Source organism: Monodon monoceros, unplaced genomic scaffold (genome assembly GCF_005190385.1).
Source record: "Monodon monoceros isolate NGI ecotype Baffin Bay Population unplaced genomic scaffold, NGI_Narwhal_1 Super_Scaffold_5, whole genome shotgun sequence".
In the NCBI taxonomy this organism is placed as follows: domain Eukaryota; kingdom Metazoa; phylum Chordata; class Mammalia; order Artiodactyla; family Monodontidae; genus Monodon; species Monodon monoceros.
The window spans coordinates 76,248,080-76,272,041 of record NW_021703782.1 but is presented as its reverse complement, the minus strand read 5'-3'; the positions used below and the strand labels follow the sequence as shown (position 1 = coordinate 76,272,041).

Here is a 23,962-nt window from a genome sequence, read left to right as displayed (position 1 = left end):
AAGTCCTAAATAGCGTCTCAAGCCAATAGCTAAAAGAAACAGCCAGAGGTCTTTCTTTACAGCTTGACTTGGACAGATAAAGAAGAAAATCTGTTCTTCAGGGAACTCTGGGGAATAAAGCCCAAACAATGAGGATATTTTCTGTGAGAAATCTCTTATCTACATCTGCTCAAATGGCCCAACTAAGAGAAGTCTGAGAGCTCTGTTTATGCCTCATCCCCAGAGCTCTGGGGAAGTTCCTGTTCTGTTAACTCAATCAACAGTATATGTGCACACATGTATACAAGATTCTGAGCTAGGCAAATTCACAGTAAGTGAAGATGCCCTCCTTGCCCCTAAGAAATGAACAATCTAGTCCTGGAAATAAGACAAAGAAATACTAAAGATAAAGAGAAGTTCCAAAATGAATATTAGATACTACCACATAAAACATTAGGGAGGAAAAAAAAAGGAGAAAGGGGAACAAGTGACCAGCAATGGAGCTACCAGTGACAGAAGAGCAGGATAGGAGGAATAAGGAATAGGAGCAGTAAGGTGGATAATGTAGCTAATAAAACCTGTGTGTAGAAGGAGAGAGGACAAAATTCACACAGCATCTCAAGGTGGGAGACAGAAGAAAAGTCACACATATCACAGTAGGGTTGAAAGAGTAAGTGCTATGGGAAACTGGAAAATAAACAAGTAAGAATAAAGCTACTATGCTGATGAGAGACTGCAGAAGACTGATATGTTTCACATGCTGGGAACAGTTATAACAGCGAGTGATTACTAGAGCCAACTGGAAATCAAAAGAAAGCAGGATTGCTAAGTTTACATACCACAGCCAGAACTGTGGTATGGCTAACAGGGAAGAGACTTGAAAAAACTCTTCATAGTTGACTTTACACGAGTGAAGAAAAAACAAATGGTCTTACTCTGATGTCAATATAACAGATAGGAATAAATGAGGTTCATAATCTTGAAAGAGGGGCAACCAGTGAGAAATCTGACAGCACTAGCCTCTTCTTGAAGCCCCAGTTCTTCAGCTTCCAGGACACTACTATCTCGTTTCTCCTTCTTGCTCTCTGTTCACTCCTTCCTAGTCCTCTTTGTCCCCTCTTTAAATGCTGGTGCTCTCCAGGCTCTACCCCAGGCCCTTTTCTCACCCAACACACTCTCCCTAAGCTTTCTCATCTATGCCTATGGCTTCAACTGACCAAAATATTTCTCCAACCCCGGCTTCCATGAGTACCAGGTTCAAGTTTCTAACTTATCTTCTATAACTTTCTTCTTACCTGTCCTATAAGAACTTCAAATATAAGCTTGTTCATAACTGATATATTATTATCTCCTATCCTAATGAGTAGCTCACCACTCACCCAATCATCCAAGACAAGTCTTGGTTCTACCTCCTTAACATCTTCTATCCATCCTTTTCTATCTATCCTTCTGTTACTGTCTTAGCCCAAACCCTCATAGTCTTAACCTTTAACTATTATAATAAAGTTTCCTAAATGGTACTATAAGCAGCAATATATTAAAAGCCCAGAGGATTGGAATGTTTCCCCATAAAAAGAGTCATCCTATGTCTGAGATGGACTATAAAACTCGCAAAGCAATTTCACTTCAATCACAAATTTCACTGCAATTTTAATACATTTTCTTGGTTGACCCCCTTGTGCCCACCTTCCCAAAAAATAAGCATAACCTTGTAAGCAAGAGTAGACCTTTACAGATAAGGAAACTGACACTCAGAGAAGCTAAGTGATTTGGTCAGCCCTTCAAAATGATATTGTACATTTTTCTTCCCTTTCCTAGAGCAGAAAAAAAAAATTGCTGAAATTTAAGAGGAAAAAAGGAAATAGCAAGTTTTTAAAGCCAGAGCTTACAATCATAATATACTAAATTTTGTGTCATATGCAAGCAATTCTACTAATATTTACTCATTTTTATTAATTAGATGAAGGTAGAACATTTTACTCCGTAAAGCAAAAGGATTATAAGCACAGACATCCTCATCTTTGAAAGCAGGTGACTTGGAAACACAAACACAGTCCTCACATGCATAACCACATTCCTTCAAGAAGCCTTCTGAGAATCAAAGAAAGATTAAGTTAGGTTTAATATCATGCTCAGTATGTTATACTATACCTAATTCTGACCACTAGGACAATCTGACTAGGTAGTGTTTTCACCCATGTAAACTGAGCATTTACTCGAATTCATAATTCGCCTCTGAAAATAGATTACAAATCGGGAGACAACAAAACTGCAGATGTACTTTACCTACCACACACCTCATTTGTTCCTTTCTCTAGTTTTCAAAAAGAATATTTAACATGCTATTAAAATGTGTTTTTAAATATTTAACGTATTTTATAAGTCTTAGCTATACACAAAATCTTCAGCCTCTACTTGTTTAATCCAATGTGATTACCTTGGAAACATTGTCAAATATTGTAGGCATGCTGCTGCTGCTGCAAAGTACTTACAACATAAAATCTTGTTCCCAGGAAGGTTGATCGCCACGGACTGCTACAGTTGTGCTCTTCACATTTTGCACTTTCAGGGTCACATATGTGTTAAATTTGTCTTTGAAAAAATGCAAACCAAAGATATAATACTTAGTGCTCAGATGGTTATCCAGTCTCACAAAGCCCTTGGAATTAAGTAATGTCCATATTACAGTATATATAAGAAAAAATGGAATTATATATTGTACAATATAGCATCATTCTAAGCAGAGAGGTACAGAAAAATTAGAAAACACACACTATTCTCAAAAGCATAATCTACAATACTGTTTTTCAAATTTAAGGACTATATTTTATATTTGACCAGTAGATACACATATATATACATATAAACAAAAACAAAAGCTTTATGAAATACAAGATGTGATACATTGATATTTTTATTCTAATTTTTAAAATATTAATCATAATTAACTAAATTGACTTTATAGCCCACCTGCAGTTTGAAAAAATAATAATCTAATTGATCTTACAGGAAAGATAAGATATGCAAATTAATAAAATGTATAAAGAAATAAGTACCACAGAGAAAGCAAAAAAGTGCTAAAGGAAGGCAGAAGAGGAAAGAGTTACCTCTATTTGTTTACAGGGACAAGAATTGAGGAAAACTCCTCATAAAGGAAATGGATTTCAAGCTTTATCTATTCACCCTGGCCTAAAGCACAACTTACATTAAAAATATATATATTATCACAGAGTCAGAAAAAGGGAATTCTCTAACCTGAGAGTATAAATTGAGTACCAAACAAAGGTAGGCGGCCTGGATCTCAAAACTCAGAAATCTGACCTAAGACTTAACACAGCACATTTTGTTACTTCCTTTGTATCAGCCATGATGAGGGACACTGAATTGAGAGTTCACTTCTCTATGTAAGAAGTTAATCATAATTTTATAAAATGGAAAAAAAGACTATCATTTTTGACTCATCAAATTGCCAAAGATTGCTTAAAACAATTACCTATGTTAGAGGTGTGAGAAGATGGGCACTGTCATGCACTTCTAGCAGAAGGTAAATCTTTCTCTTAAGTATCATAAAAAACTATGTAGTCTTATACCTACAATTATTCTACAATTATACCAAAGATATATGAGGATACAAGCCCACCCACATGAGGGAATTCCCATCCATATTTGGTAGTAGCAATGCAGCATACCCCTAAGCTGTTTTCTATCATAGGATTTTGTACTCCATTCCCCATGTCCAACCATAGCTGACCAGACCAAAAGGAGATGCCACCCAAAAGCAGCCAGCCAATTCATAAGCTGACCAAAAGCTGAGACCAATATGATTCCCTATCAAAAGATTTTCAGTAGGGAAAACAAAGAAATAGTAACAATTGATTGGTACTGAAGCTTGAAGGAGAGGCATATAAATTCTATTGAAGCAGCCACTATGGGGTGTGTGCAAGACAGGTAAGCATAAAAAGCCTGCTGGATGAGAAAGGACAGCAGAAAAGCTTTTCAGAAAGAAGAGAAGCCCTAACCCAGAGCCACTGGAGAGAGCAGTAGGCCCAGAAACTGCTTTAGTTCCTGTTGCACCCAGATTTGGTTTTTCAGATTTTCTTGGGTTCCCAATCGTGTTTTTTCCCCCATAATCCACAGTACCCTCCCTTTGCCCCCAGAAGGAACTAGAGTAAGTTTTTATAACTAACTTGACATTCAGTTAAGAAAATGTGTATTAAAATAAGGAGATACCATTTTCACCTTCAGATGAGCAAAGATTAAATAGTTTCATATTATCTAATGTTGATGAGGATTTGGGAAAACAGACACCCATATACTTTTGGTCTGAGTATAAGCTAGCAAAATTTTTCAGAAATGCAATTTGGCAGCAGCTACCAATTTGTTTAAAATACATACCTTTGGCCCAACAATTCTCTACTTCTAGACTCTAGCATACAGATACATTTTCAAAAGCAGGCAATGTTAAATGCACAAGAACATTTATTGCTTATAATAGCAAAAAAATTGAAATGACCTGAATATTCAATAAGGGACCTAGGGTACAACAAAATTCTGTACACTTTTTTTTTTACAGTAGGTTCTTGTTGGTTATCTGTTTTAAATATAGTAGTGTGTGTACAACTCTTTGAAAGAAAGAACCAGATATATGTATACACACATATACACAAGAAAAGACTTTCATGGTATGTTGTTGGAAAAAAAGCAGGTTGCACAAAGACATGTGTAGCTGATCCATTAGTGTATACATGCACATACACAGTAAAACTCTGAAAAGGTATATAAAAGCCTCAAAATAGTTACTTTTGAGAAGCAGAATTGAGTTGGCCAAGAGGTAAGGAGACTAACTTTTCACCAGATTGATATAGATTTCTTTAATGTTTTACGACAGCACTGCTTTTTTTCAACTTTTTGAAGTGTAACTGGCAATTAAAAATTGTATATATTTAAGGTGTACAACTTGATTTTATATATGTATACAATGTGAAATAATCACCACAATCAAGCTAATTCACATTCCTCACCACCTCATAATTAGCATTTTCTGTGTGTGTGTGTGTGTGTGCGCGCATGTGTGTGTTGAGAACGCTTAAGACCTACCCTCTTAGCAAATTTCAAGTATACAATACTTGTTAACCATAGACACATTGCTGTACATTAGCTCTCCAGAAATAATTCATTTTGCATAACTTAAACTTTGTACCCCCTTGACCAATCTCTTCCCATATTGATTTTTAATTAATTTAATGAACTTAGTGAATTTAACTAATTTAATCAATGAATCAAATGAAATTAATGATTTTTTGAAAGAATGTTTTTAAATCACAGCAAGTATGGGGAGAAGAACATAATAATTAAAGGCTGGCCTTACCTGGTGAACCCTGGAACTTGGCTCTTTTAACTGCAAGAGAGAAAAAAAGGACACTGTGAAGAATTCTTGCAAGTTAATTTATTTAACCAGCATTTATTGAGTAACTACTATGTGCCACTAGAGTTAGGACTAGATTTTTAAGTCTAAGTCATTAGAGAAAAGAAGCTGGGACTTCTGATCAAAGCTTGAATGCAGAGAGTTAGAAGGGCCCTTAAAAGTCATCCAATCTAATCTCATACTCCATGCAGAAATCTCTTACAGCTTCCTGACAAAGAGGTAGAGGGAACTAAATTACTCCTACGGCACCCAATTTCATGTCAGATAACTTTCTAAGGTTTAAATTATTTATGTTCCTTATTTAAAACCCATCATAGGAACTTCCTCATTCCACTCATGCCAAAAGAAGACCTTAACAGGCCAGATCTGGACAACGGGTTTTTTTTGTTTTTGTTTTTGTTTTTTTTGCAGTACGCGGGCCTCTCACCGCCGCGGCCCCTCCCGTTGCGGAGCACAGGCTCCGGACTCGCAGGTCCAGCGGCCATGGCCCATGGGCCCAGCCGCTCCAAGGCATGTGGGATCCTCCCGGACCGGGACACGAACCCGTGTCCCCTGCATCGGCAGGCAGACTCTCAACCACTGCGCCACCAGGGAAGCCCAGGACAACAGGTTTTAAACAAGAGTGAGAAGTAACTTCTTTCTGGGAATAAGCAGATATCAAGAAGAGTTCCTGTCCAAATTAAAGGTATCCAAACTGGAAGAGAAGAGGTAAAATTGTCATTATATGCAGATGACATGATACTAAATATATACTGAAAACCCTAAAGACTCCACGCAAAAACTATTAGAACTGATAAATGAATTCAGCAGGGTAGCAGGATACAAGATTAACATACAGAAATTGGTTGCATTTCTTTACACTAACAATGAAATATCAGAAAGGGAAAGTAAAAAAACAATCCCTTTTAAAATCACATCAAAAAATACTTAAGAATAAACCTCACCAAGGAGGTGAAAGACTTATACACCAAGAACTATAAAACATTGATAAAGGAAATTGAAGAAGATTTAAAGAAATGGAAAGATATCCCATGCTTTTGGATTGGAAGAATTAATATTGTTAAAATGGCCATACTACACAAAACAATCTACAGATTTAATGCAATCCCTATTAAACTAAATTACATTTAGTTTAATAGAACTAAATGTAAGAGCTAAAACTATAAAACATCTAGAAGAAAACATAGGAGAAAATCTTACTGGCCTTGGGCGATTAGGCAAAGATTTCTTAAACTGGATACAAAAAGCATGAAGTTTAAAAGAAAAAAATTGATAAACTAGACTTCTTCAGAAGTTAAAACATGTATTCCTCAAAAGTCCCTGTTAAAAAGTTATAGACCAAGAGGAAATATTTGCAAAATGTATCTGATAAGACTGATAAAGGACTATAAAAAAAATCTCAAAACTCAATATTAAGAAAGCAAAGAACCCATATTTTTAAAATTGGACAGAAGATTTGAACAGACACTTCACCAAAAAAAGATACACAGGTGGCAAATAAGCACATGAAAAGAAGCTCAATATCATTATTCATCAAGGAAATGTTAATTAAAAACATAATGAGATAGCACTATATACCCACTAGATGATCTAAAATTTACAAATCTGACAGAACCAAGCATTAATGAGGATGTGGACCAACTAGAACTCTCATATATTGCTGATGAGAACACAAAATGAAACAATCATTTTGGGAAACAGCTTAGAAGTTTCTTACAAAGTTAAACATATTTATCATATATTCCAGCAATTAGTCTCCTAAGTATTTACCCCAGAGGAATGAAAATTTATGTCCACACAAATACTTGTACATGAATGTTCATAAGAACATTATTGATAATAGCCAAAAACCTAGAAAGAACCCAAATGTCCTGATAAACAAATTGTGGCATATCTATACAATAGTATACTACTCAGCAGTACAAATGAAATAGTTACTGATACACACAACAAAAAAATGAATCTGAGAAGCAAATTTTGCTAAGTGAAAAAGCTACACACAAGACTACACGCTGTATGACTCCATTTACATAACATGCCAGAAAAAGCAAAACCATAATAGAAAGTACAGCAGTACAAGGAAACATTTTGGGGTGATGGAACTGTCTGTATCTCAACTATGGTCGTGTTTACATGACTATATTTATTGGTCAAAGATCAAAACTCCTAGCAGCAATCCCACACTTAGGAATTTACTCTATAGATAGATTCCACAGGTACAGAAAGAAGTTTATACCAGTTAATAAGTTGAAGCAATGTTTATAATAGCAAAAGGTTAGGGGATTGATTAAATGTTAAATTATCTAAATGTGACAAGCAAAGCTTTAGAATTTTCCGAAGAAAATATAAGGGAATGAATATCTCTGTATGATGGGTGAATGGATGGATGGATAGATATACAAGTTTTAGAATAAAAGTCATGAAAGGAAAAACTGCATACCAACTTTGAGAGTGATTATATCTTGGGAGAGAAGGGATTGAGACTGTAAAGGATGCTTCAACTTTATCCATAATATACTATTTTTTTAACCTTAACTAATATGAAAAACATTAACATGTTAAATCTAGGTGGTGAGTACATGATTATGTAATATATTATTCTCTATACTTTTTTCTTTAAAAAAATTTTTATTCTTGCATATGACATGGTCCTCTATGTTGAGTAGATGATATGATCATTTATGTAGAAAATCTAAGAGAATCAACCAAAAAGCTTCTGGAACTAAATAAGCAATCATGGCACGGTTGCAAAATACAAGGTTACTGTACAAAAGTCAATCACTTTCCTATATATAAACAATGAACAAGTGAAATTTGAAGTTAAAAACACATTACCATTTATATAAATCTAACAAATAGGTATAAATCTAACAAAATATGTATAAGATCTCTATGAAGAAAACTACAAAACTGATGAAAGCTATCAAAGAATGAAATAGATATTCCATGTTCATGGATAGGAAGACTCAATATTGTCAAGATGTCAGTTCTTCTCAACTTGATCTTTAAGTTCAATGCAATCCTAATCAACATCCTAGCAAGTTACTTTGTGGATACAGACAAACTGATTCTAAAGTGTATATGGAGAGGATAAAGACCCAGAACAGCCAACTCAATACTGAAGTAAAAGAACAAAGTTGGAGGACTGACACTAACCAACTTTAAGACTTACTGTAAAGTTAATAGTAATCAAGACAGTATAGTATTAGGAAAAGAACAGACAAACAGATCAATGGAACAGAATAGAGAGCTAGAAATAGACCCATGTAAATGTAGTCAACTGATCTTTGACAAAGAAGCAAAGGCAATACAATGGTAGTAGCAATGATAGTCTTTTCAATAAATGGGGCTAGGAGAAATGGACATTTACACGTTAAAAAAATGAATCTAGACAAAGACCTTTACAAAAATTAACCCCAAATGGATCATAGACCTAAATGTAAAACATAAAACTATAAAACTCCTAGAAAATAACATAGGAGAAAACAGATGACCTAGGGCATGTGATGGTCTTTTAGATACAAGAGGAATAATTCATGAAAGAAATAACTGATAAGCTGGACTTCATTAAAATTAAAAACTTCTGCTCTGTGAAAGACAATGTCAAGAGAATGAGGAAACAAGCCACATACTAGAAGAAATATTTGCAAAAGACACATCTGATAAAGGACTGCTATCCAAAATATACACAGAACTCTTAAAACTCAACAGTAAGACAACACACAGCCTGATTTTAAAATGGGCAAAAGACTTTAACAGACACCTTACCAAAGAAGATACAATGATGGCAAGTAACCATATGAAAAGATGTTCAACATCATGTCATTAGGGAATTATAGATTAAAACAACTATGTATAAAATGGTGTTAAACAAGAAAGAAAAACTGCATTAAATGGATGAGGTGGCTATTTGCCCTTTGGGCTCCCTAGTACCAAAATACTTTTCCTCTTCTGAAGAAATCCCGAGAGAGGGGAAGCAGAACCCTACGACTCACTGCAAAAGCCAAAGGCAAAAGACCTAGGTGTAGCAATCACATGCTCCCAACTTGAATCTTGAGGGACTGAAACGAAGTTGCAGAGCTGGTTAGAGAACGTTGCAGAGAAGTTGGGATTCCAGTAGAAGAGCATGAATGTCTAAGGCAGTGGAGTTCTAAAGGACAACAGTTTACATCCAGTAATGTGAGAACACCAAAATGGACCATTCCTATTCTTGGATATTGGGGTTTTATGTCAATTTTCCTTTTTATCTCCATTTTACAGGTAAGAAGAAACTTGAGCTCAGAGAGGTTCTGTGGCTGGGTCACATTAAGAATCAACTGGGAACATCACATGGATTAATTAATGGCACTAGATAAAGGATTCAGGTCGTCTGACTCTAAGTCTAGTTCTTTCCATTCCACCAGAATGCCACCATGGAGGCAGCTGGAGGAGGAGAAGAAAAAGAAAAAAATCATAGTCACTACCCTAAGGAAGGTGAGAGAGACAGCAAAAACAATGCAAGCACATGGAGGAAAAGAGCTAATCATATAATTCACTGTCAACTTAGAAACCAAAATGTAATGTTAAGATAAAATATGCCAAAGAGAAAGGACAGATGAGTAAGGTTGGGATTAATAACCAAAGCTGTTATCAAATAGATAGAAGTAGAACTGGGATTAAGGAAATGGATAAAACATAGATAGGCAAAGAGAAGAAGGAACAACGTGAGAAAAAGGTACAGAGCAGTATTTCAGTCCAATGAGAGGCAAAACCCGTTAGCCCCACAAAATCTCTAAGAGTTTGAGTGCCAGGTCCTGGGGGCTAGTCAGGCAAAAGGCTAAAACAAGGGTATTGTGGTATCCTAAATCCAGAACTTTTCCTATTTAATTTCTTCAAGAATAAATCTTTCTAAATCTCCTGCTTTGGAAAGACAGCATAAGGGAGGACAGAGGATACCAGGAGAGTCCAGAAATGAAGTAGATACATTTTGTTCCTTTTCAGTTTTTCCCAGGCATAGCCCATCTTTTTTATCATCACCTACTCCTCAACGAAACTGCACCAATATGCCTTCCCTCCCATCACTGTGTTACAATAAAGTCTTAACCTTTAAAATTACAGACTCCTTTGATAATTTAACAAAAGCTACACACCTGCTCTCCAGAAAAATGCAGGTACATCCACAAAACACTGTGCATATCAAGGGGAAATCCATGCAGGTTAAGATCATCTCCTAATAAAAATGCTTTTATTACCAATGTTGTTCTCATTAAATTTGTTTTATTAGTTATCTTCCTATTTTATATCTACAAAAGTCTGCTTTTACTAATTTGTCTTAGGTTTATTTGCTCTATTTAAATGGACTAATTACATAGTGTTTGCTCAATAAGTATCTCTTTGGAATTGGATGGAATCATTGCTAATTCAGGGTCTTCTCTAGCCCTTGAATAATAAACACAGGCCCTTGAGAGAAATCATAGAGGAAAATGTTTTTCTAAGTATTTGTCATTATGAAGATACACCATCTAAAAACTGAGTGTATTCCAATATTTCAATGATAACTTTTAAAAAGCTACATTAAGCCCATGGGAGTGGAGCAAAAGCTGCAGCTGCTAATGCCTAGGAACAAGGAGGTCTTGATTGTAGACTTGGTTCTGACACTTCATTACATGGGCCCTTAGACAAAAAGCATAACTATCTTAGGCCTCAAGGTTTTCAGATAGAAATGAAAATTCTGTCTGTTCTGGAAAATGAAGATTTTTGTCAATCCAGTTTCTGTAAAATGAGGGGAAGAGGAGGTAAAAGAAATGATGTGAAAGGACACTGAAACATAAAATATTCCAGTTACCATTTTTAAATTAACTATTTTCATAAATTACAATGTTCTGATGATCATATTACATGCACCAGATTTCAGTAAAATTCCAGCACAATTCACTTTTAAAGAAACATCAAATTGTGTTTGGTGTTACTTGCAAAATAAAATCCTCAGAATCCTGGTAGCCTAGTTTTACTAATCTATTCTGAATTTGGATATTAATACCTAGAGAGTAACAAAGACTGCTTCAGCTGTCACTACTTTAACCTTAGAATACTGTACTAAATTTGACATCCATTTTATTTTTCTTTACTGGTCATAATGTGTGCACATTTAAATATCAAATACTCTATAACTATAATGTTATTTTTAAAATCTTGATACCCGGTAAGGCAAGAGACGCCTGCCTAGTTCATCAGTGCCTTGACTACTCTTTTCTGCATCAGTTGAAATAATAAGGTTTTTTTCTCTTTGATTCTTTAATGTGGCTATTATATACATGGGTTTTCAGATGATAACCAAATCTTTTTAAGTTTTAGAATCAGATTGGCAAGTTCCCAAAAATAAATGTTGCGACTCTGATCAGAACTACATTTAAACCTACAAATGAAGAGACTGTATGTTTTTAAAATATTTAGGTTTCCTATACTTGAAAATAGCATGTCTCCCCATTTATTTACTCCTTTAATATCTTGTTTTATAATTTTCCACAAAATGGTCCCATACATCTTTTGTTAGATTTCTCTATGGCACTCTTTTTTGCTATAATAAATGGTATTTTTATTGCATTGAAAATTGATCTTGTATCTAATAATTCTGCTAAACTCAATTCTATTATTTATGCCTTGATTCTCCAGTTCCCTAGGTAGAAAATCATATTATCTAAAATTATATTTTTTTCTCTCTTTTTAAACCTAAAATATTTTGTTTGTCTGATATTATTGCATGGGCTAGGCCTACCAATAAACTTTTGAATGTAAATAATGATAGCTGGCATCCTTGATTTTTTTCTGATTTTAAAGGGAATATTTTTAAGGTTTCAGTATTGAATATGATATTTGCTATAGGTTTTTCAACTTTTTATTTTGAAATAATTATAGATTTGCAACAGACAGTTGCAAAAATAATACAGAGAGGTCCCATGTAACCTTCACGCAGTTCCCCCTAGTAGTTAAATCTTACATAACAAAACAAGGAAAGTGACATTGGTACAATGTGTATGGTTCTATGCCATTTATCACACATGTCGATCCGTGTAAGAACCAGTGCGATCAAGATATAGAACTACTCCGTCACCACAAAGATCTTTAGAGTTATACCTACCGCCTCCCCTCAATATCCCTAATCCCCGGTAACCACTAATTTGTTCTTCATCTCAATAATTTTGTCATTTTGAGAATGTTATATAAACAGATTCATACAAAATGTGATCTCTTGAGATTGTTTTTTTCCCACTCAGCATAAGGCCCTTGAGGTGTATCCAAGTTGCATGTATCAATCATATAATTGGGTTATGCTTTTATATCTGCTCTACCAAACTCTGTCTTTTAATTGGTATGTAGACTATTTATATTGTATGTAATTTTTTAAATGTTAGGGCTTAAGTCTGCTATTTTGTGGGGGGTTTTGTTCTCAGTGGTTTTTTTTTTTTCTGTTTTCTTTTTCCTGCCTTCCTGTAGGCTACTTGAACATTTTTCAAGAACTGTATTTTGCTAATCATCAGGGAAACGCAAATCAAAACCACAATGAGATATCACCTCACACCTGTTAGAATGGCTATTGGCAAAACGACAAGAAACCACAAGTGTGGGTGAGGATGTGGAGAAAAGGGAACACTCGTGCACTACTGATGGGAATGTAAATTGGTGCAGCCACTGTGGAAAACAGTATGGAGGCTCCTCAAAAACTTAAAAATAAAACTACCATGTGATCCAGCAATTCCACTTCTGTGTATTTATCCAAGGAAAACGAAAACACTAATTTGACAAATATATGCACCACTATATCGCAGTACTATTTACAATAGCAAACATAAGTGTCTATCGATGGATGAATAAAGAAGATGTGGTGTGTGTATACACACACACACACACAATGGAATACTACTCAGTCATAAGAATAATAAAATCTTGCTATTTGCGACATGGATGGACCTTGAAGATGTTATGCTAAGTGAAATAAGTCAGAGAAAGACAAATACATATGATTTCACTTATATGTGGAACATAAAAAGCAAAAGAAATGAACAGACAAAACAAAACCGCAGATACAGGCAACAGAATGGCAGTTGGGGAGGCATAAAATGTGTGAAGGGGGTCAAGAGGTACAAACTTCCCATAATAAAATAAATAAGTTATAAGATGTGATGTACAGCATGATTACTATAGTCAATAACATTGTAGTATATATTTGAAAGTTGCCAAAAGAGTAAATCTTAAAAGGTCTCATCACAAGAAAAAAATATTTTTTACAACTTTGGATGGTGATGGATGGTGACTACACTTACTGTGGTGATCGTATTGCAGTGTATACAAATATGTTGTACACCTGAAACTAATATATTATATATTAATTATACCTCAATTTTTTAAAAAGAACTGCAAATTGATTTATCTACAGTATTTTTAGTGTATCACTTTGTATAGCTTTTAATGGTTACTCTAGGTATTACACTTTACATATATAACATCACAGTCTATAGAGGTCAGCATTTTACCAGTTCAAGGAAGTACAGAAGCCATCTCTCTTTAAGTCCCTTTTACTCTTACTCCATTTATAATATAACCAACTTAAGTAATTCCTCTACAAAGATGAGAGCCACTAGGACAGTACTTCAATTGTCAAACATAATTTAGAAGCTCAAGGAAAGTCTACTGTATTTACCCGTATTTTTTCTCTTTCCATTATTCTTTCTGATGTTCCACGATTTCTTCTTCTATCATTTCCTTTCTGTTCCAAGAACTTCCTTAAGTCCTTCTTTTTTAAAATTTTGTTACGTTTATTTTACATAAATAAATAAATAAATAGAAGACTTAAGTAGCAAGTATTCATTGAGCAGTCATCTCTGAGCCTCGGGGTCAGCGATATCACTGCCCTCTGCAGGTTGTCCTGAGATTAAAGGAGATGATACCTGGGAAGCCCTCCCTACAGCCTGGCATATTCACCAGGCTCAGCAAGAAAATGTGAGCACGTCCACAGTGGCTGTCATCATCATCTTTGAAGTCAGCCTTTTTGACGGCTGAGTGATGTTCATTACCTGATCTATTAGTAACAGGTGTCCCTGTTTCCCTCCCAATCTAGTCTCTACAGCGGCCTGAATGACCCTATTAAAAACTATCCAAAACACATCATTCCTCTGCTCAAAACCTTGCAAACGTTCCTGTTTCACTCAGAGTAAAGCCAAAGTCTTTACAGCCGTGTAAGGCCCAACCTGATCTGTACCACTACTTCCTCCCGCCACTCTGACCTCATGTCCTACCAGTCTCCCCTGACCAGTCTCTTCCACCACACAGGCCTCCTAGCTCTTTCCCTCCTGGCTCTGGGCCTCCCTCCTAGCTTTTTCACATGCTGGAAATACTCTTCCTCCAGATAGCCACATGGCTCACTCCCTTGCCTCCTTCATGGCTTTGCCCCATGTCACTCCTCAATTTGTTCCAGTGGCATTTCTATCTAATGTCATCCTCCATTCCCCTGCTCTACTTTTTCCTCATAGCATTCACCACTCTCTAACATAACTATTAAATTCATTTATTCTTCATCTGTACTTCCGTCTCATGCCCTACTAGAATGTACATTCCAAAAGAAACAGGGATCTTCCTGTCTTGTTCTCTGTTGTGTCCCAAGAACCTAAAATAGTGCATCGCATTACAGTAGGCATTCAATATATGATTTGGGGACAAAAATCAATGATTCTTTTTCATAAAAAAAAAGGTTCAATTCCCTACTGTTGAGTCGTTATCAGCTTTTTTCAACTAATATCCGCCATTGATTTAGCGCCCACCTGGGGCCAGGCTCATGTGCTCTGCACACGCTCTGAGGCCCCCCTCAGTCCTCTCAGCCGCCCTCTGTGACAGAGACCTCTTTGTAGAAAGGTTCGGGGAGGCTCAGGGACCTGCCTCATCTTCGGCCTGTAGCGTCTGCGGCCCAAGCAGTAGGTACCCTTAAGCCATTAGAGTAGTCTATTATTTTTCCTTCATCTAAGAAATACTGATTTCTCCTTTATTCCTGAAAGACATTTTCACTGGGTAAAGAATTTTGAGCTAACTGTCCTTTTCTTTCAGCCTTTGAAAGACGTTGTGTCACTTCCTTCTGTTCTCCATGGTTTCTGATGCGATATCCATGGTCATTCAAATTGTTTTTCTCCTATATCGGTAAGGTCTAATTTCTCTCTTGTTGCTTTCAATATTTTTCCTTGTCTTTAGTGTATAGAAGTTTGATTATGATGTGTCTTGGTGTGGATTACTTTGGGTTTACCTGTTTGGAGTCTGCTCAGCTTCTTACATCTGTAGATTTATACCTCTTGCCAAATTTGAGAAACTTTCAGTCATTATTTCTCTGGATACTTTTTTATCTTCATTCTCTTTTTCCTCTCCTGGAATTCTTATGACATGAATGTCAGATCTTTTATTATAATTCCACAGGTCTCTGAGGTTGTCTTCATCTAATTTCTCTCCCCAATCTATTTTCTCTCTTGTTCAAACTGGGTAATTTCTATTGTCCCATCTTTGTGTTCACTGAATCTTTGTCCTCTCCATTCTGCTATTAAGCTCATCCATTGAGTTTTTAAATTTTGGTTACTGTATTTTTTTAGTTCTAAAATTAACAATTGGTTCTTCTTTATATCCTTTATTTCTTTGCCAAGAGTTTCCAGCTTTTCATTTATTTAGTTCAGTTACAAATGTGTTCATAATTATTCACTGAAGCATCTTTATGATGGCTGTTTTTAAATCCTTGTTATATAATTCCAACCCTTGTGTCATCTCAGTGTTGGCACCTGTTTTTATTTTTTAATTGGTTTGAGTTTACTTAAAATTGCTGGTATATTTTGGAGAAAAGAATTGGTCAGAACAGCTTAAGAAGCCTGGTAAGCGGAGAACTCATCTTGTTTTATTTAGATTGTTTGCTCCTAACCCTCTCTAGCTGGCAGTGAAGTCAACTCTTACCCCAGATGCTCTTTTTCTTTTTTTTTAATTGAAGTATAGTTGATTTACAATATTGTGTTAGTTTCTGGTGCAAAGTGTTCAGTTAAATATATATATTCTTTTTCATTGTAGGTTATTACAAGATATTGAATATAGTTCCCTGTGCTATACAAGAGGACCTTGTTGCTTATCAGTTTTATATATAGTAGTTTGTATCTGCTAATCCCAAACTCCTAATTTATCTCTCCCTCCCTTTCCCCTTTGGTAACCATAAATTTGTTTTCTATGTCTGTGAGTCTGTTCCTATTTTGTAAATAAGTTCATTTGTATCATATTTCAGATTCCACATATAAGTGATATCACATGGTATTTGCCTTTCTCTGATTTACTTCACTTAGTATGATAATGTCTAGGTCCATCCATGTTGCTGCAAATGGCATTATTTCATTCTTTTTTTTTTTTTTTTTTTGGTGGTACGCGGGCCTCTCACTGTTGTGGCCTCTTCCGTTGCGGGCCCAGCCGCTCTGCAGCATGTGGGATCTTCCCAGACCGGGGCACGAACCCGTGTCCCCTGCATCGGCAGGCGGACTCTCAACCACTGCACCACCAGGGAAGCCCTATTTCATTCTTTTTTATGGCTGAGTAATATTGCATTGTGTATATGTACCACACCTTCTTTATCCATTCATCTGTTGATGGACATTTAGGTTGTTTCCATGTCTTGGCTATTGTAAATAGTGCTGCTAGCAACATACGGATGTATGTATCTTTTTTTTAATAATTTTTATTCGAGTATGGTTGCTTTACAATGTTGTGTTAGTTTCTGCTGTACAGCAAAGTGAATGAGCTATTGCATGTATCTTTTTGAATTATAGTTTTCTCCAGATATATGCCCAGGAGTGGGATTGCAGGATCATATGGCAACTCTATTTTTTAAATTAATTTATTTATTTGGCTGTGCTGGGTCTTAGTTGCCGCATGTGGGATCTTCACTGTGGCATGCAGGATCTTTAGTTGTGGCATGTGGGATACTAGGGTCCCCTTCATTGGGAGTGCAGAGTCTTAACTGCTGGACCACCACGGAAGTCCCCTGGCAACTCTGTTTTTAGATTTTTAAGGAACCTCCATACTGTTTTCCATAGTGACTGCACCAATTTACATTCCCACCAGGTTCCCTTTTCTCCACACCCTCTCCAGCATTTGTTATTTGTAGACTGTTTAATGATGGCCATTCTGACCAGTGTGACGTGATACCTCACTGTAGTTTTGATTTGCATTTCTCTAATAACTAGCAATGTTAAGCATCTTTTCATGTGGTTATTGGCCATCTGTAGGTCTTCTTTGGAGAAATGTCTCTTTAGGCCTTCTGGCCACTTTCCGATTGTGTTTTTTTTTAATTTTACTTATTTATTTTGGTTGCACCAGGTCTTAGTTGCAGCAGGTGGGCTCCTTAGTTGTGGCTCATGGGCTCCTCAGTTGCGGCTCAGCAGCTCCTTTTTATTTAGTTGCAGCACATGTGCTCCTTAGTTGCAGCTGGTGGGCTCCTTAGTTGTGGCATGCATATGGGATCTAGTTCCCTGACCAGGGATCAAACCCATGCCCCCTGCATTGGAAGGCAGATTCTTAACCACTGCACCACCAGGGAAGTCCCGTGTTATTTTTTTGTTGTCAAGTTGTATGAGCTGTTTGTATATTTTGGAAATTAAGCCCTTGTCAGTCGCATCATTTGCAAATATTTTCTCCCATTCTGTAGGTTATCTTTTCATTTTGTTTATGGTTTCCTTTGCTGTGTAAAAGCTTGTAAATTTGATTACATCCCACTTGTTTATTTTTGCTTTTATCTCTATGGCCTTGGGAGACTGACCTAAGAAACCATTGCTATGATTTATGTCAGAGAATGTTTTGACTGTGTTCTCTTCTAGTTTTATGGTGTCATGTCTTATTCTTAAGTCTTTAAGCCATCTTGAGTTTAGTTTTGTGTAGGATGTGAGGGAGTGTTCTAACTTCATTGATATACATGCGGCTGTCCAACTTTCCCAACTCCAGTTGCCAAAGAGGCTGGTCTTTTCTCCATTGTATATTCTTGCCTCCTTTGTCAAAGATTAATTGACCGTAAGTGTGTGGGTTTATTTCTGGGCTCTCTGTTCTGTTCCATTTACCCACATGTCTGTTTTTGTGCCAATACCATGACGTTTTGATTACTGTAGCTTTGTAATATTGTCTGAAGTCTGGGAGGGTTATGCCTCCTGGTTTGTTCTTTTTCCTCAGGATTACTTTGGCAATTCTGGGTCTTTTATGGTTCCACATGAATTTTAGGATTATTTGTTCTAGTTCTGTGAAAAAGGTCATGGGTAATTTGATAGGGATAGCATTAAATCTGCAGATTGCTTTGGGTAGTATGGCCACTTTAACAATATTAATTCTTCCAATCCAAGAGCATGGGATATATTTCCACTTCTTTCAATCATCTTCAGTTTCCTTTGTCAATGTTTTATAGTTCTCAGCATATAAGTCTTTCGCCTCCTTGGTGAAGATTATTCCTAAGTAGTTTACCTGGCAGGTTGCACTTTTATTTATTTATTTTTAAATATTTATTTTATTTATTATTTTTTTGGCTGTGTCGGGTCTTAGTTGCAGCATGCAGGATCTTCGTTGAGGCACATGGTCTCTTTGTTGCAGCACATGGGCTTCTCTCTAGTTGTGGCATGCAGGTTTTTGCTTCCCTAGTTGTGGCACACAGGCTCCAGGGCACGTGGGCTCTGTAGTTGTGGCTCGCAGGTTCCAGAGTGCATGGGCTCTGCAGTTTGCAGCACGCGGGCTCTCTAGTTGAGGCACACAAGCTCAGTAGTTGTGGCATGTGGGCTTAGCTGCCCTGAAGCATGTGGGAACCTAGTTCCCAGACCAGGGATCGAACCTGTGTCCCCTGCATTGGAAGGCAGATTCTCTACCGCTGGGCCACCAGGGAAGTCCTGGCAGGTTGCGATTTTAAAAGTTACTGTTTTTTTACATTCCCTTTCTGATATTTCACTGTTGGTGTAAAGGAATGGAACCAATTTCTGAATGTTAATCTTGTATCCTGCTACCTTGCTGAATTCATCTATCAGTTCTAGTAGCTTTTGTGAGGAGTCTTTAGGGTTTTTGATATATAATATCATGTCACCTGCATATAAGGACAATTTTACCTCTTGCCTTCCAATCTGGATAACTTTCATTTCTTTTTCTTGTCTGATTGCTGTGTCTAGGCACCTGCTGATTGTCTAACACAAATTGACAAAAATATTACCTTGAAACAATAGTTTCATAATAGTCTAAAGAGTATGAATAGTTAATATGAAAGGGTAGATCTGTTTTAGATTATGCCTCCCTAACAACATTTAACTATATGAATGCCAACGCATCACTGAATGTTCCAGGCAGGGTATTAGTTGATCTCAAAGTGGATGGATGCCTTATTAAAATGGAAAGCAAACTACAGCCTGAAAGTAATTGGTCTAGAGTTTTACTATGAATAGAGTCTGAAGAAATAAAGCAGCAGGCAGGGGTGACTGCAGGTAGACTCATAGGAAGTACTGCCCCAGAAGGAAAGTGTACAGATTGGAAAAGTAAAACCTTTCTTCTAACCACAGGCTTTTAAAAGTATAATACATAGCTACCTACTGACTGGAAGAGATAACCAGGATGTATTGTCAAGTAAAAATATGATACACTTTGTATAAATATAATTTTACTTTGTGAAAGCAAACCAAAAACCCCATACCATATACAAAAATTAACACAAAAGAGATCAAAGACCTAACTGTAAAAGCTAAAACTGTAAAAACTCTTAGAAAACAACATAGGTGTAGGGGACTTCCCTGGCAGTCCAGTGGTTAAGACTCCATGCTTCCAATGCAGGGGGCACAGGTTCGATCCGTGGTTGAGGAACTAAGATCGACATGCTGTGCGGCACAGTCAAAAAGTTTTTTAAAAAGAAAAAAGAAAACAATATAGGTGTAAATCTTTGTGACCTTAGATTAGGCAGTGGTTTCTTATTTATAACACCTAAAGTACAAGCAACAACAAAAAAATAGATAAATTGGACTTCAAACTTAAAATTTTTCATGTCAAAGGACACTTTTAAGAAGGTGAAAAACCATAGAATGACAAAATATTTGCAAATCATATACAGGCATACCGCGGCACTGTGCAGATTTTGTGTTTTTTAAAATTGAAGGTTTGTGGTAACTTGCATCGAGCAAGTCTATCGGAGCCATTTTTCCAACAGCATTTGTTCACTTTGTGTCTCTGTGTCACATTTTGGTAATTCTCAAAATATGTCAAACCCTCCACCAGCAAAAAGATTAGAACTTGCTGAAGGCTCAGATGATGGTTAGCATTTTTTAGCAATAAAATCTTTTTAAATTAAGGTATGTACATAACATTTTAGACATAATGCTACTGCACACTTAACAGACTTCAGTATAGTGTAAACATAACTTTTATATGCACTAGGAAACAAAAAATTCATGTGACTCACTTTACTGTGATATTCACTTTATTGCAGTGGTCTGGAACCAAACCCACAGTATCTCTACAGGGTATTGGTGATACACCAGTATATAAATGAGGTATGCCTGTAACTGATAAGCGTTTTATATCTAGAATATATAAAAATTCTTACCACTTAATAAAAAGACAACCCAATTTTTTAATGAACAAAGGAACTGAATAGGTATTTCTCCAAAGAAGAAATATAAATAGGCAATAAACACATGGAAAAGATGTATAACATCATTAGTCATTACAGAAATGTATATAAAAACAAAGCTGTAAATCAAAATTGGTATTAGCAAATGAGATACCATTTCACACCCACTAGGATGGCTAAAAAGCAAAAAAACAGAATAACAACAACTGTTGGCTTGGATGTGGACAAACTGGAATCCACATAACACTGCTGGTGGAAATGAACAATGGTACACTTTGAAAATCAGTTCACAGTTCCTCAAAACATTAAACACAGAGTTACCATCTGGCTTGTAGGAGCAGTTATATATCTGAGGGAAATGAAAACATATGCACTCACAGAAACATGCACACAAATGTTTACAGCAGCATTATTCACAATATCCAAAAGGTGGAAACAACCCAAATGTCCATGAACTGATGAATGTATAAACAAAAGGTGGTATAGCCATACAGTGGAATATTATTCAGCCACAAAGAAGAATGAAGTGCTGATATATGCTACATGGCTGAAGCTTGAAAACATGCTAAGTGAAAGAAGCCAGTCGCAATGGACAACAGTCTGTGATTCCTTTTATATGAGATAACCAGAATTGGAAAATCCACAGAGCCAGAAAGCAGATTAGTGGTTACCAGGGGATGGAGGGAGAGGGAGTGATTACTTAGTAAGTATGGTATGTTTTTCTCTAGTTTGAAAGAGAAAGGTGGTAATTGCACAACATTGTAATATGCTAAATGCCACTGAACTGTTAAAATGGTTAATTGTATGTAATGTGAATTTTACCTCAATTTTTTTAAAAGTCTACACCAAATACTGTATACAGATATTCACAGCAGCATTATTCATAATAACCTAAAAGTGGAAACAACCCAAATGTCCATTAACAGATGAATGAATAAACAAAATGTGATACATCCAAACAATGGAATAGTATTCAGCCATAAAAAGGGACAGAATATGATAAAACCTACAACTTGAATAAACCTCAGAAACATTACACTAAGTGAAAAAAGCCAGCCGCAAAAGACAAATATATTGTATAATTCCATTCATATGAAAAATCCAGAATAAGTAATTCTGTAAAGAAAGAAAGTCGATTAGTGGTTGTCTATACCTGGAGAGGTTGGGAGAAAATGGAAAGAAGTGATAGCTAATGGGTAAGGAGTTTCTTTTGAGGGTGATAATAATGTTCTAGAATTGACTACTGATGGCTACACAACTCTGTGAATCCAGTAAGAACCACTCGATTGTACTTTAAATGGATGAACTGTATGGTATATGAATTATATCTCAAGCTGTTAGAAAAAAAGTAAACCAAAACACCCTAATAGAGGGGCTTCCCCGGTGGCAGAGTGGTTAGGAATCCGCCTGCCAATGCAGGGGACATGGGCTCGAGCCCTGGTCCAGGAAGATCCCACATGCTGCAGAGCAACTAAGCCCATGCGCCACAACTACTGAGCCTGCGCTCTAGAACCCGTGAGCCACAACTACTGAGCCCGCGTGTCACAACTACTGAAGCCCACACACCTAGAGCCTGTGCTCCACAAGGGAAGCCACTGCAATGAGAAGCCCGTGCACTGCAACAAAGACCCAATGCAGCCAAAAATAAATAAATTTTTTTAATAAATAAATAAAATTTGTTTAAAAAAACAAAAACAATAAAACACCCTAATAGATGTGTAAATATGCTTGTATAGTTGTTGTGAATAGGAAGAAAGGTATGGAAAGATACATACCAAGTGGGCTGTTTACATTAGTTACCTCAGGAAATGAGATGGGGACAGATGTGAGGTTATCAGGTTTTCACAAGTTTTTAAATCTTTATTCACCATTATATTGTTCACTTATTAAAACTTTAATTTTAAAGTCTGAAGAATTTTGAGTTTGAAAAACATTAAGTATATATTTAAAATAAGAAAACACTGTAAGGCTCTACACTATAAACTATTCCCACTAACTGTTAAAACATAACAGATTGGGGCTTCCCTGGTGGCGCAGTGGTTGAGAGTCTGCCTGCCGATGCAGGGGACACGGGTTCATGCCCCGGTCCGGGAAGATCCCACATGCCGCGGAGCTGCTAGGCCCGGGAGTCATGGACGCTGAGCCTGCGCATCCGGAGCCTGTGCTCTGCAACGGGAGAGACTACAACAGTGAGAGGCCCGTGTACCGCAAAAAAAAAAAAAAAATAACAGATTGATCAACAAACTTGTTATCCGTCTAAATATGAAGTTAATTTCAAAGTAGTATTTTCATAGTCAAAGCTGAGAGGAGCTACAGCTACAGCACACAATTCCTCATCATCTAATTCCATGCTACTAACAGGTGTGAAAAGCAAGGAGAAAAGTAAAAGGTGCAAAAAAGGAGATAATCATGACTGAACACAAGCTCTTTAAGATTCCACCAAGCCACGGAGCAACTAAGCCCGTGCGCCACAACTACCAAGCCTGTGCTCTAGAGCCCATGAGTCACAACTACTGAGCCCACGCACTACAACTACTGAAGCCGACGTGCTCTAGAGCCCGTACTCCACAACAAGAGGAGGCACTGCAATGAGAATCCCGCGCACTGCAACGAAGAGTAGCCCCGCTCGCCACAACTAGAGAAAGCCTGCGCACAGCAACGAAGACCCAATGCAGCCAAAATGTAAATAAATTAATTTTTTAAAAAAATTTAAAAAGACTCCGCCAATATGAAAACCCGAGAAGTCAGGGCTAAAGAGAAAATGGACAGGCAGAGCATTTGGCTCCAGACTGCTTACACTTAAAAGCAAAAATAAGAGAAGATTATTTCTTTTTTATTTACGCTATGCCTAATCCTCAAAAACGCTGTAACTTCAGTTCCTGAGTTTCCTTGACCTTGCTGAAGAATCAGATCTACAACTGGCACCCTTGAGATTA

The 23,962-nt window shown here is 36.6% G+C and overlaps 1 protein-coding gene across 5 annotated transcripts in view; it reads right to left on the bottom strand.

Moving 5' to 3' along the window:
- The window catches only part of UNC13B (unc-13 homolog B), a 216,894-nt gene that overhangs the window by 164,166 nt on the left and 28,766 nt on the right, over nt 1–23,962 (bottom strand). For all 5 annotated transcript variants that reach the window (XM_029203274.1, XM_029203278.1, XM_029203277.1 and 2 more), the window contains exons 2-3: nt 5,348–5,377; nt 2,472–2,571 (exon numbers count right to left, since the gene is read on the bottom strand). In XM_029203274.1, coding sequence (XP_029059107.1) covers nt 2,472–2,571; nt 5,348–5,377 — 130 coding nt within the window. The remainder of the gene's footprint in view (nt 1–2,471; nt 2,572–5,347; nt 5,378–23,962) is intronic.